Source organism: Tenrec ecaudatus, chromosome X, assembly GCF_050624435.1.
Source record: "Tenrec ecaudatus isolate mTenEca1 chromosome X, mTenEca1.hap1, whole genome shotgun sequence".
Classification (NCBI taxonomy): Eukaryota; Metazoa; Chordata; class Mammalia; order Afrosoricida; family Tenrecidae; genus Tenrec; species Tenrec ecaudatus.
In genome coordinates, this window is record NC_134548.1 from 31,224,731 (window position 1) to 31,238,389 (window position 13,659).

At 41.1% G+C, this 13,659-nt stretch overlaps 1 protein-coding gene across 8 annotated transcripts in view; it reads right to left on the reverse strand.

Moving 5' to 3' along the window:
• Positions 1-13,659, reverse strand: part of DMD (dystrophin) — a 730,751-nt gene that overhangs the window by 82,472 nt on the left and 634,620 nt on the right. For all 8 annotated transcript variants that reach the window (XM_075538193.1, XM_075538191.1, XM_075538194.1 and 5 more), the window contains one exon: positions 11,783-11,940. In XM_075538193.1, the coding sequence (XP_075394308.1) occupies positions 11,783-11,940 (158 nt within the window). The remainder of the gene's footprint in view (positions 1-11,782; positions 11,941-13,659) is intronic.

The window sequence follows — 13,659 nt, forward strand, 5'->3', positions numbered from 1 at the left end:
CTATCAGAAGATATAGCATCTGGGATCTTAAAAGCTTGAAGACAGACAAGAGACCATCTAGCTGTGAAGCAAAGAAGCCCACATGGAAGAAGCACACCAGCCTGTGTGGTCATGAGGTGTCAATGGGATCAAGTGTCAGGCATCAAAACCCAGAACAAAAAAATCATATCAATGTGAATGAGGGGGAGCAGGGAATAGAGATCCAAAAACCATCAGTAGACAATTGGACAACCCCTTACAGAAGGGTCACAAGCAGGAGAAAAGTCAATCAGGGTGCAGTATAGCACCAATGAAGCATACAACATTCCTCTAGTTCTTTAATGCTTCCTCACCCCAACTATCACGATCCCAATTCTACCTTACAAATCTGGCTAGACTAGATCATGGACACCGGTATAGATAAGAGCTTGAAACACAGTGAATCCAGGACAGATAAACCCCTCAGGGTCAATAATGAGAGTAGCCATACCAAGAGGGGAAAGAGGAGGTAGGGGGAGAAAGGGGGAATTGATCACAATGATCTACATATAACCACCTCCCAGGGGGATGGACAACAGAAAGTGGGTGAAGGGAGACAGCAGTTGGTGTTAGCACATGAAAAAATATATAAATTATCAAGGGTTCATGAGGGAGGGAGGGTGGGGGAAGGGAGAAATGAGCTGATACCAAGGGTTCAAGTAAAAAGAAAATGTTTTGACAATGGTGATGGCAACATATGTACAAATGTGCTCAAAACAATGGATGGATAGATGGATGGATGGTGATAAGAGCTGTAAGAGTCCCCTATAAAATGATTTTTTATAAATCATTTTATTGGGGCTCATACAACTCTTATCACAATCCACACTTATATCAAGTGAGTAAAGCACCCTTATACATTCTTGCCCTCATCATTCGCAAAATTCGCCTTCCACGTGGGTTCCTGGAATCAGCTCATTTTCCTTTTTTCCCCTCTTCCTCCCTCCCTCCTCCCTCATGAACCCTTAATAATTTATAAATCATTATTTTATCTTTTTCTTACACTGCCCAGCGTCTCCCTTCACCCACTTTCCTTTCCTGTTGTCCATTCCCCCAGAGAGGAGGTTATATGTAGATCTCTAAGATTGGTTCCCCCTTCCTACACCCCCTTCCCTCCCAGTGTCGCCACTCTCACTGTTGGTCCTGAGGAGTTCATCTGTCCTAGATTCCCTGTGTTTCCAGAGCCCAACTGCACTGCTGTGCATCCTCTGGTCTAACCAGGTTTGCAAGGTAGATTTGGGATCATGATAATTGGAGGGGAGGAAGCGTTTAAGAACTAGATTTCGGTTTTGAGTTTCATTGTTGCCACACTGAACTCTGAGTGACTCATCTCCTCCCCACTACCCCTCTGCAAGGGATGTCCAGTTGTCTACAGATGGGCACTAGGTCCCCATCACACACTCCCCTCATTCACGATGATATGATGCCCCCCCCACCTTTGTTGCTTGAAACTTGGTCCCCTCACCCTTCATGATCACACATGTTGGTGTGCTGCTTCCATGTGGGCTTTGTTGCTTCTGGGCTAGATGGCCGCTTGTTTACTTTCAAGCCTTTTTTTTTAAAAAGAGGGAAAAGAGAAATCAAGGGACAGGGGAAAGGTAAATATTGGGGGTTTGATTCATAGTTTAAACTCTTGAATACAACATGGGTGGTCAGAAATATAAACTCCATCTAATTTATAAAAGAAAATTGTAAGGGCAAAACCCGGGATCATCAAAGAATTATTAAACCTTCTTAAAATAGCCTCAGGTTATGGTCCATTGTAGATAACCACAGCAACCATTCCGTGAACACCTACTGTGTGCCACCCACTACTCTGAATGCTGAGCCCTTCTTGAAGCCTAGGGAGTTTAAGAAGCATGCTCAGGGCCACAAGCCCAGAAAAGAGCAAAGCTAAGATTCAACCCAGGCAATCAGGTCTCAGCGCTTAGGAACCTTGCCTCTCCATGATCCCGGGGCCTCTTCCCTATGCCTGATCGTCTGGAGTGATTTATTATTTACATGTGCGAGTAATAGAGACCTGTTCACAAGAGTTGAGGTAGCGATTTATCCTCATTTCTTTATCATTCTATTTTACAGCAACTGCATCAATGATATTCATTTTTTGTCACACGAATATAAAAATACAGAAGACAGATGAAAACGCAACTTATTCATCTGGAATGCGTGAATACAACGAGAGGCAGAAAACAGATGTAAACTAAACAGATTTTGACACCCAAGCCCTTGTAGGCAAGGAATACTGAATATAAAGTTGCTATACATGATTCCATCTAAACAATGTAGTCCTTAAAATATTTACAGGAGGAAATACTACAAAGACTCTGAAGGAGGAGAGGGAGACGCTGCCAAACAGCAATTTATGGATATGTGACACTTTTCTGGAGCCACTTCAAAGTGTGACGTTTCCTCACCTAAAAGGAAATATGACTTGGTTTTATTTAAAGGTAGATGAAGCCCCTGCAATTGGAAGCATTTTAAATAATGATAATGGTTCTGTGTGTGTGTGTGCGCGAGCGCGTGTGTGTGCGTGTGTGTGTGTTGGTGAAAGGTGCACACTTATCCATTTCATCCTATTACCTATTGTTATCAAATGAATTCTGACTCAAAGAGACCCTATAGGACAGAGCAGAACAGCCTTGTAGGTCAGTGGTTCTCAACCTTCCTAATGCCACGGCCCTTTCATACAGTTCCTCATGTGGTGGTGACCCCCCAAGCATACCATTATTTTTGATGCTACTTCATCACTGTCATTTTGCTACTGTTATGAATCGTAATGTAAATATCTGATATGGAGCATGTATTTTCATTGTCACAAATTGAACATCATTAAAACATAGTGATTAATCACAAAACAACATGTAATTAATTATATACTGTGAAATATTAATTTCTAATTACAAATAAATGTGTTTTCCTATGGTCTTAGGCAACCCCTGTGACAGAGTTGTTCGACCCCCAAAGGGGTTGCGGCCCGCAGGTTGAGAACCGCTGTCTCCGGGCTCCTGAGGCTGTCCATCTATGCAGTCAGTGGCTGCATTATCCGGCCCTCCCTCCGAAGGGCAGGTGGGTTGGGAGCACCGATGTTTTGGTTAGCAGACCAATACTTAACCCACTGTACCCGCTAGTGAAGGAATCTTGTACCCGCTAGTGAAGGAATCCTGTCAACAATTAACATAGTCCAGTATTTGAACTGGTTAACGTCATCGATCCCTATCAGAAGGTTAAGCAGAAGAGAAAGGTGACTTGGAATACAGGAAAACTTGGGCTCCGTGTCTACTTCTCACATAATCTGATCAGGATGTCTCTGGGCCTCAGTGGTCTTATCTGAAAGAGGCAAGATGTGAGCAAGCCTCAAGGGCGCTTCAGTCTACTCCCTCAGCAGGACTGTATCCATGGGATATGAAAGAGGAGCATGTTGGTAATACCTTCATTCAAGCTGTATTCCCCAAACCAAGCGAACTGCCAAGCCTAGCTTTCTCCTCGCGCCTCCCAGGCGTCCATTGCCCAGGTAAGTGTGCGCCCTGCAGTGCGGTCCTGATGCACAAACATCCTTTTGCCTCACTGCGTATCCGTAGCGATGGCACCACTGTCAGATCCAGGGGTGTACAGTGACTTTTTTTCTTTTGCATATCCAAAGATATGACTTCATTTCCTGGCTTAATGGATAATTCCTCGAAAGACCTATACTGATTTTTAAGTAAGAGGAAAAAATTGGATTTGCTGAGTGATTTCCTTTTCTCGTTCGAAGGGGTTAGTGGGGAGAGAAATGAGCTGAGGGCACCTTTAAAAGATTACAGAGAAGGACGGCATGCAAACACACTTCTCTTCCTGCCATGACTAGGGCCCTCCCAGGAACCGGAAGCTATGTTTTCCTAATTGTCCGAACCTGACAAAAGCTAAATGTTACAGTGGGTGACATGGAAAGAAAAGGGCTGTAGACCCAGTCAGCTGCTCCTTCTGGGATGCATGTGTGGGAAAAGCGAAAGTGCATTCTTTCCCCAGGCTGGGAGAAACAGCAGCTCACAGCAAGAACCCATCCAGTGCCATTCCCAAGGTCTTCCAGTGCAAACAAAGGGCCGGCTGGCAGAGGGACTCCTGGCTCCGTTATCTCTCCCTACAGCAAACAGCGTCTTTTCATGCAGGCTGCATGGTGACAGGCAAGGTGACTGAATGCCAGAGCACCTGGCTGAGGGAAAGCATGCCAAGACAGATGGGGATGGGGAAGGACCTTCACAAGGGATGGGTGCAAATCAACTGCAAATTGCAACTAAGTTGGATGACTCCTTAAACTGAAATCATGTCACCTCATCTGATTCCATGCATATGGAACCTAAAAAGCCATCTCCACAAAATAGCCCCTGAGGTGTTTTCCCGAGCCTTTACACGGGGCTTCTTACCATGAAGGATCTGCCCTACTCCCAGCTCTCGCTACCTGCCTTGCTTCTATTCTCTGTGGTGTTAGGATCCTTGTCCCTTAGTCCACCGGGGACCTGGGTGAATGGCAGTTAATGGGCATTGGGAGAACCCGAAACAGTCAGAGTAGAAGAGGCCTCTTTGGGAATGGAGCAGTAAACGGTGGGGGCACATGGAGCTGGGAATCAAACCATTCCACCAGCTGAGGGACTTCCAGGGCACAGTTTGAATTTTTCATCCGGTTAGACAACAATAAACATGAACCAAACACCCAAAGGCTGCCTCAAAGAGTGAGTAGGAATGAAATGAGAGGTCCTATAAACAAAGAGATGTTATTAGTAGCAAGGGCTAACAATATGATTTATAAGCGTAGTAAGTACAAATGGGAGGACGAAGCTGTTTCATGGTGGTGAAAGGGAAATTGGCTATAGAACCAGATTAGCGACCCTCTGGGAGTTAGCGAAATCAGGATTTCATCCAGTGGAAGAAGTTGAAGATTTTGAAGGATGATGTCAAATAATGGATATATTTTTCTAAGTGCCATAAAACCAATGAAAGGGACCAAGGAGTCAAGTGGTGCCTTGCTAAGAAGATGGTTCAGCAATTTATACATGTAAAAAGGCCCAACACTGTGGGAAGCATCCAGCTGATCAAGGTGTTTACTAATGGGTGACTATTAAGTCCCCTGCGTCTCTGTGTCTCTGCAGACAAGCCTTGCAAAATGACTGTTGTTTGTGACTTTGCTGCTAAAAGCATTGAGGGATAACTCAGCTATTTACGATCTCTTTGAGACTCTCTTGAATATACTCAGACTTCAGTCCATGAGATTGGAGTCCTCCGGATCCCATGCTTTGTACATAGCTCTTTCTTTTCCTTTCATCCACACACCTCAGTTCGAACCCAGCTTGGTCTAATCCCCCGCATTAATGGCGCCCAAAGTTGGAGCTTTGAAAACCGAGGATCCCGTGACGGACAACACTGAGCTAGCACAGCCGTGAATCGTTACAGAAAAAATTAAGGGTAAGTGGTGAAAAGTCGGGAATAATAAATAATGGGACAAACTTCTAGTAAATGTATGTAAATATGCTATATCATATATTAAACGCTAGAGGAACAGAAATAAATTACAGAAGATTAGAGAAGTTTTCAGATTTTGTGGTTAAGATATGTCCTTGGTTTACTGAGGACGGGACTGTGAATATTAAGGGATAGCCTGGATCCTAGGCATGAGGGACTCCAGGGTGAGAACAATTCGTTTGCATGCTCAAACAAAATTGAAGAAAAGTTGCTGCTAAGCCTCCAGCTCCTCCCCTTCCGCCACTGAAGCTGCTGGAAAGTGAAGCTGAGGCCTTTGAAGGCCAGGATGGGAAACTCCTTAATCCTGGCAATGCAGAGCAGTCAGAGGACCAGTCAGAGCAGTTAGAGGACCAGTTAGTACGTTGTTGTTATTATGATGAAGACTTAGGAATGTTTGCCTTTTGTGAGAAGCTTCAACCTGAGATGCCTAGCAGGAAACTCGAGTCCTGCTGGGATGATACAAAGGCGGTAGCCTGGGAGCAAGAGTAGGAGTCATTAGCAACATTATAGGGAGTCGATTTAGGAATTCCAGGATGTTATTCCATTCAAAACTGTAAAAGATTTAAAATCTGCTTGTTCTCAATATGGCTCTGTGGCTCCTTTTACTATGGAGTTAGTAGAAGCTGCGATAGGAGAGAATGTGTTTGGACAGGAGACTGGTAACAGCTGGCTCAAACGTGTTTCTCAGGAAGAGGCTACTTGTGGAATTCAGAGTTTTTTGAAGTTTTCAAAATGCTACAGATATAAGCTGTTTGTGTGAACAATGTGTGTGTGCGCGCACACACATGACATGTGCGTGTGCGCGCACACACATGACATGTGCGTGTGCGCGCACACACATGACATGTGCGTGTGCGCGCACACACATGACATGTGTGTTTGTGTGTGTGTAAGTATTACATACTCTTTCACTTGTATGTGCAAAAAGGCTTTTTCTGAATGTTTATTTTAAGGATAAAATCACTTTTGCTTGTGTTTATTACTGCTTGAAGTTGAGTCTTTTTTGAGTATTTAAAAAATAATTATACCAATGATACTACTCTCTCAAGGAAAATATTGCCATCATTTGTAGACTATGTAACCTGCAAGTATGTGCTAATTTTTTATCCCTTTGTCTAATTAAAATCAAGAATTGTCTTAAAAATTAAACAATTGGCTTTTAAAAATGCAAGGCAGTGCTGAGACCTTTTAGAAAAAAGAAATGGCGACTTGTTGAATTATATCACACTATGCTTGAATTTCAAAGATTATAAAAGATTTACTTTTAGTGTTCCTAGAGTTACTTTTAAAGAACCTATGGAGTGTTATCAGTGAAAAGTCTTATGTCAGGAAATGTCTAATAGCGTCACCTTATGTCAAAAGTTTGTAACTGCAGCTATAAAGTCAGTAAGAACTTCTGAAACATCGGTGTATAACATTCACTACATGGGTGATATTTTGATGGCTCATAGGGACCAAAAGGTGGTTCTCTTTATTTTTGACTTATTACGAGAAGCATTAAAAAGGCTTTAGTTATAGCAGAAGAAAAAGTACAAGTTATTGAACTTTACAAATATTTAGGACATATTTTACAGAAAGGTTTTGTGTAACCCCAGAAGATAGAAATAAGAAAAGATCACTTACAAACTTTGAATGATTTTCAAAATTATTAGGAGATAATAATTGGCTTAGACCATATTTAAAAATAAGTACTGGAGAGCTTAAGCCTTCATTTGACATTTTAAAAGGAGATCCTGATCCAAATTCTACTCGGGAAATTTCCCCTTTAGCAGAACAAACCTTAAAAATTTGATAAATTTATGTATTCAAGAACAAATTATGTACATTAATTATAGTAAACCTTGGTACTTTTACATCTGGTGTGTTATGGTAGGAAGGACCATTATTGTGGGTATATTTAGTTTCTTCAGGATAAAGAGTTCTAAAATCTTATATTTAAAAATAGCTAAATTAGTGATGAAAGGTAGATCAGAGTCTATTAAATATTTTGAAAAAGATCCTAATTCTATAGTCATACCTTATGACAGACCCCAAACTTCTTGGTTATGGGAAAGCTGTGATTCATGGAGATAGCATTTGCTAAATTTTTGTGGATTGATGAAAAATATTTATCCTCCAGATAAATTGTTACAATTTGCTAAAAAACATATTTATCTTACAATATTTACTGATGGTTCCTCCAATGAAACTGCAGCTATTTCTTACATAGGACATACTATGATTAAAACATTTCCAGCTCAATCTGCACTAACATTTATTCAGACAGCCTATTTGTTGTTTTCGTATTAAATAATTTAGAAACTGTTGCTTGTATTCAATCGCAAAATGAACCTATTATGGCTTTATTTGGTAAATTACAACAATTAATTTGGAACCGCAAATATCCCTACTTTTCGGAACATATCAGAGCTCACTCTTCCCTACCGGGGGCTTTGGCAAAAGGCAACAATTTAGCTGATTGCGCAACTGGAACTGTGGCAGCATTTGCCAGATATCTGAAGATCAAATTACTTTAGCCCAGCGTTCTCATCAACTACATCACCAAAATAGCCAAGCTTTAACACATCAATTTAACATATCTAAAGTAGCAGCAAGGGACATGTAAAAGCTTGTCCCCATTGTGTTCTCCATTCACCAGTTCCTCATTCAGGTGTTAATCCCAGAGAATTGCTCCTGGGACTCTTTGGCAGATGGATGTTACTCACATTCCTTCACTTGGTAAATTGAGATATGTATATGTTATGGTGGACACTTATTCTGGATTTATTGTGGCCACTCCTATGACTGGTGAAAAATGTCTTTAGTTATTCAACACATGTTATGTTTTTTTGCTGTAATTGGTGTACCTAAATGCTTAACGACAGATAATAAATCTGCTTATATTAGTAAATCATTTGCTCAATTTTGTGTCACTTTTCAAATTAAACACGTAACTGGAATCTCTTATAATACTCAAGGCCAAGGTATTGTGGAACGCGCCAATGGGACTTTTAAGCGACAGATAAAATAAAAAAGGGGGAGATATACCTTTCTACTCCTCACAATTTAATTAATTAATCATACTTTATTTAAAAATTTTTAAAATTTGGATGTACATGGTCAGTCTGCTGCTGACTGCCTTTGGGAAAAGATTCCCAAACATAAAGACAAAGCATATGTAAAATGGAAAAATCCACTTAATGGCAAAAGTCAGCTCCCTCCTGATTTGGGGGCGAGGGCAAGTTTGTGTTTTTTCCCACAGGATGCTGATGGAGCAAGGTGACTGCCAGAGAAGTTGGTGCAGTTTGCAAACCATGCAGATGGTAATTTGCCTCCAAGTGCTTTGAGGACTTCCCGCAGTGAGCAGTACTAGGCTTACATTCCTGATCCACCACTCTGACTCCTGCTGTCTGGGAAGTCTGGAAATAATCAAGGTGTGAGTTAATGACTCCCTCCCTCCCTCCCTCCCTCCCTGTACAAGGTTAAGAAAATGTATTATCATCTACTGCGCAGTCTTTTTCTTCTTGTGGACTAGAGACTCAAACCATATTGTGGAGATCATGTTGTACAGACAAGCCCATCCAGTATAACATCACAAAAGAGAGATATATCATCGATTGGTCCGGGCAACCAGGACAATACTAAAAAAATACTGCCCAATGGAAAATAGAGACTACTTTGGAAATGTGAAGCTTATGGGCCTTTCCTACAGACCGCAAGGAAATGTTACTGCCTGTGTAACATCGCCTTATGTACTTCTGGCAGGGAATATTACTATAGATCATGATGATTGTAAGTTTAACATGTCTTGTAATAATTGTAATCTGTCTAATTGTATTACCTGAACCCCTGAGGGTGTTGTCATTGCTATGTTGTGTCAATCTTCTTTTATTATGTTACCAGTGAATATTACTGGGCCTTGGTATTCAAAGAGATAGTTACAGATATTTAAAGATATTGAGAAAACTAAGCGTTTTGTAGGTTTGCTTATAGCGAATATTTTAACTATATTGTTTAGTTGCTGCTGCTATTACTGCAGCAATTGTATTTTATCCAAAAATGCTACTAATGTGTTGAGTGCTCAAAAAGATAGAAAGTTAGAACAAAAAAGTAATGTTCTTTATAACAGGGTCACAGCAAGTGTGTATATTGTTGATCTTATGCATACTTCCTATGGTACTGTGCAAGGTTATGGTTAAATTATTGGCCTTAGGAACAAAAATTCATGAAATGCACCTGCGCACTTCGCCCCCTCCCCAAACAGGGGTGTGAGGCAGAGGCTGGTTAGTCAATGACGGGTAAAGGGATTGAATCCAGATGTACCAACCTAAGACAGGATGCTGTTTTTAAATAACAGTAGACCCATCAAGACCTCTCCCAACCTAAGCCAGACACAGTCATCTGCTGACGTTTTGAGTGAAAACGTCTTCAGTAAATTAAAAAGGTGGAAAGATATTAAAGGCCATTAAGACTCAACCTTGAAACAGCTGAAAATCCTCATGACCTATGTGTCACTGTTTGCTGATTTCTTCTGTGACTCTGTCAAGAACAAGAATATATCCAAGGTCTTGAAAAACAGGTGTTTTAATTTTCTCAAGAATGTCTAACTTGGCAGAAGACAGAGTTGCTATGTGTATCAAATATGCTTGCTTAACAATAAGATAATTAACCCTAGGTTGGTTCTGCAGGAATATAAGGAATATGTTGTTGTTACTATTATTATTATTGATTTTTCAGAAAATTTTTTGCATTTTACTACCTTGTTGTCTGCAATGTCTTCAAACCATGCTAGCACGTCTTACTGCACAAGTCCATTTGAACAGCCTTGAGTTGAACCAAGTTCCTGGAGTTACCCCCCTCTGCAAAGTCTGAAGGACTGGCAGTACAGATGCAGTCCCTCTTTGCTCATTTTTAATAACAAAGAAGGGGGGTATGTGGGAAGCATCCGGCTAATCAAGGTGTTTACTAATGGGTGACTGTTTAGTCCCCTGTGACTCTAAGTCTCAGCAGACAAGCATTGCAAAATGACTGTTGTTTGTGACTTTGCTGATAAAAGCACTGAGGGATAACTCAGCTATTTCTGATCTCTTTGAGGCTCTCTTGAATCCTGCATATCCGTGTGATTGTCCTTGAACCTAGTGCTTTTATTATTCTAAAGTTAAGAAACTGTGACTAGTTAAGTAACATTTGCGTAGATAAGAGTTTAGGAATGTTTAAGTTCTTTGATGTTTGTTTTTGTGACCAATTCCCTTGTGTAAGAAAAATACTGCAAGGCCATGAGAGGCCACTCTGCAGGGCTTTGATGGGGAGTGGAATGTCAAGGCTACAAAAGGAAATGTTTTACAAATGTAAGGGACAATACTGGGAGAGTAGAGGGTGAGTGGGTTGGAAAGGAGGAACCGATCTACGTGTGACCTCCTCCCTGGGGGAGGGACAACAGAAAAGGGGGTGAAGGGAGACGCCGGATAGGGCAAGATATGACAAAATAACAATCTATAAATTATCAAGGGCTCATGAGGGAGGGGGGAGAGGGGAGGGAGGGGGGAAGAAAAGAGGATCTGATGCAAAGGGCTTAAGTGGAGAGCAAATGCTTTGAAAATGATTAGGGCAAAGAATGTACAGATGTGCTTTATACAATTGATGTATGTATATGTATGGTTTGTGATAAGAGTTGTATGAGCCCCTAATAAAATGTTTAAAAAAATGAAAGCTGGGTTAATTTTTAACCAACAGTCATTGAAAAAGAGAATGAAATGACAGAGTTGAGGAGAAGGCCAATGGACCTTATTTTTTTTTTTTTGGACCTTATTATTGACAAAGGAGTATTCTCACTTTTTTTTAAGCAAAAGGGAAGAAATTTATTGTAGCCCATATGGGAAACCCTAGCAGGGCCCAGCATACCCTACTGTGTAGGCATGCCCAGCAAAGAGTCGTACCATTCACTGTACCCCCATGTCCCAGAGGGACTCTCCTTGAGCTAAACTCCAAAGCCCCAGGGCTGGCTGGGGGTGGGGACGTGGAGTATTCTCTAATTGACAAAGGATTTCTATGGCTAGAGACTTATTTCTGGAAAGCCCTGAAGACTTCAGTCCTCCACTAACTGTGAGGCATTTGTCTTCCTTCTCCTACAGAGTCCCAGAAACCACTACTCAGAGAAATTCACATAGCCATAAGCCTACACCAGAGTTCATGTCACAACTGAAGTTCTGGGGGGGGGGCGCGGGGGGGCGTTATTATTGATTTTTTAAATGCAAGAGAATAAATATGTTACTCAAGACAATGAAGAACTTACAAATTGGAAGCAGCTCCTGACACTCGGCTCAATGTTACTTCCTCCAAAGGATGCAACTTCACCCAGCTGTCTTGGGATTTGGATCGAGTCATGCAGAAGGAGGCCCAGCCTGCGCTGGTCACAAAATCCTGTTGAACTTGCCACTTGCTTGAAAAGGTCTACAAGAGAATGAAGAAAATGGCAATGATCAAAAGGCAGCAGCACCAAGTGGATGTTAGTAGAACCTGAAACCCATTGCAACCCCAGTACCATGTCTCAGGGTCAGTCAACAGGCCACAGTGAGGGGAGATTATGAACACTAATTAAACTTATGGACCATATTAATCATCACTGCTGATGTGAAGCATGATGACTCTTATGTACAACTTCAGCCAGCAAGGACAGCAAGCTTATTATCTACAGCCCTGACACCTGACTATTTCCTAAGCCAGCAAATGACCCTTTGAGAAATGTTTATACACAGGATGTAACCACTAAGAAAAAGTAAATGTTTAGCATTAAGAACCATAAAAGTAGCCCAGAGAACATTCTTTTTGGACATCAGGTAAAGAAAATGTCCCAGGATTAATTGGGATTATTTTCGGGAATCATTGAGTAAGTTGAGCTGCTAGTGTATCATGTATGTGTTTCCATCAGATGTGAGACATCTTTAGAACGCCGTCACGTTGCACTATCATGAGTTGAATATGGAATCTGTCTTTTTGTCTGGCGAGGGATAACTTCTTGAGGGCAGGGAGCATGTGTTAGTGTACCAGTGAGATCCAGAGTAGACTAGGAGTACCTGGCAGATAGCAGGTGCCCAAAAATATGCAGCTGAAGGAATGAATAGACATCTAAACACTAATGATTCCTGTTATAAGCAATAAAACCCTTTTTAGCACATGGCATGTTCAAATAACAGTTTCCTAAGAAGTAAATTGGAAAAAGCTTTTCCCACTCATTAAATAAAATCTAAACTCATTGCCAGCATGTCGATTACAACACATAGTGGCCCTTTAGTACAGAGAAGTGCTTCGTAGGATTTCCAAGATGGTATTCTTGATAGAAGCAGACAGCCTCATTTTTCTCACGTGCATCCACTGATGAGTTTGAACTGCTTGACTTGCAGTTAGAAACCCAATACCTAACGTGCAAGGCCACGTGGGTTCCTTTGCCAACGCACAGGCACAGGGTAAAGTCTAATAAATTAAATATCTTAATGAGATTTCTATGATGGTGATATAAAAATTGAGGTGACTGACACAGGCACAGCTGGTAAATCATCTCGTCAAAGTGTGAATTTTTCAAATGCTTCAGTTTTAAGTTAGTCTTTGGTTATTCCCTAATTCCAAAACATGTGCTTTCAGGGCAGTTATTTTTTTTAACAGGCTGAGGCTCCCTTGATCATTTTACTTAGTATTATAACTGCACCACTGGTATGGTTAGATGAATCGACAATAAGTAACTACGAAATCAAAAGGAAGAAAAAAACCAGCTATTTAGAGGAGGGGGGAAGTGGTGGGAGGCATTTTGACCTTGGGTCAATGGCATCCCTCATTCAGATGATGTGCCTATGCCTGTGTCTCTTCTAGACTTCATAAGTGTTCTCTTTAAATTATTTTAAGAAGCAAAAAATCAAAACAAAACTATGGAATGGGAAGGGACAGAGGAGAAAGGCCAGAAATGTTCCATTTATGTAGAATCCACTTTTAAAATTGTTTTTCCTTAAAAAAAAAGCCATTCTAGTATTTTTATTTGGTTCTTAGGATGGAAAAACTCCAGGTGAAGGTCAAGAAAGTTCAAGTTCAAAGCGGGCATTATCTGTTGTGGCTGACTCTAGAGGGCTAAGGAAGACACCGCCTTTAAAGAAATTCAATTCCATTTGTCTACTGTGTGTC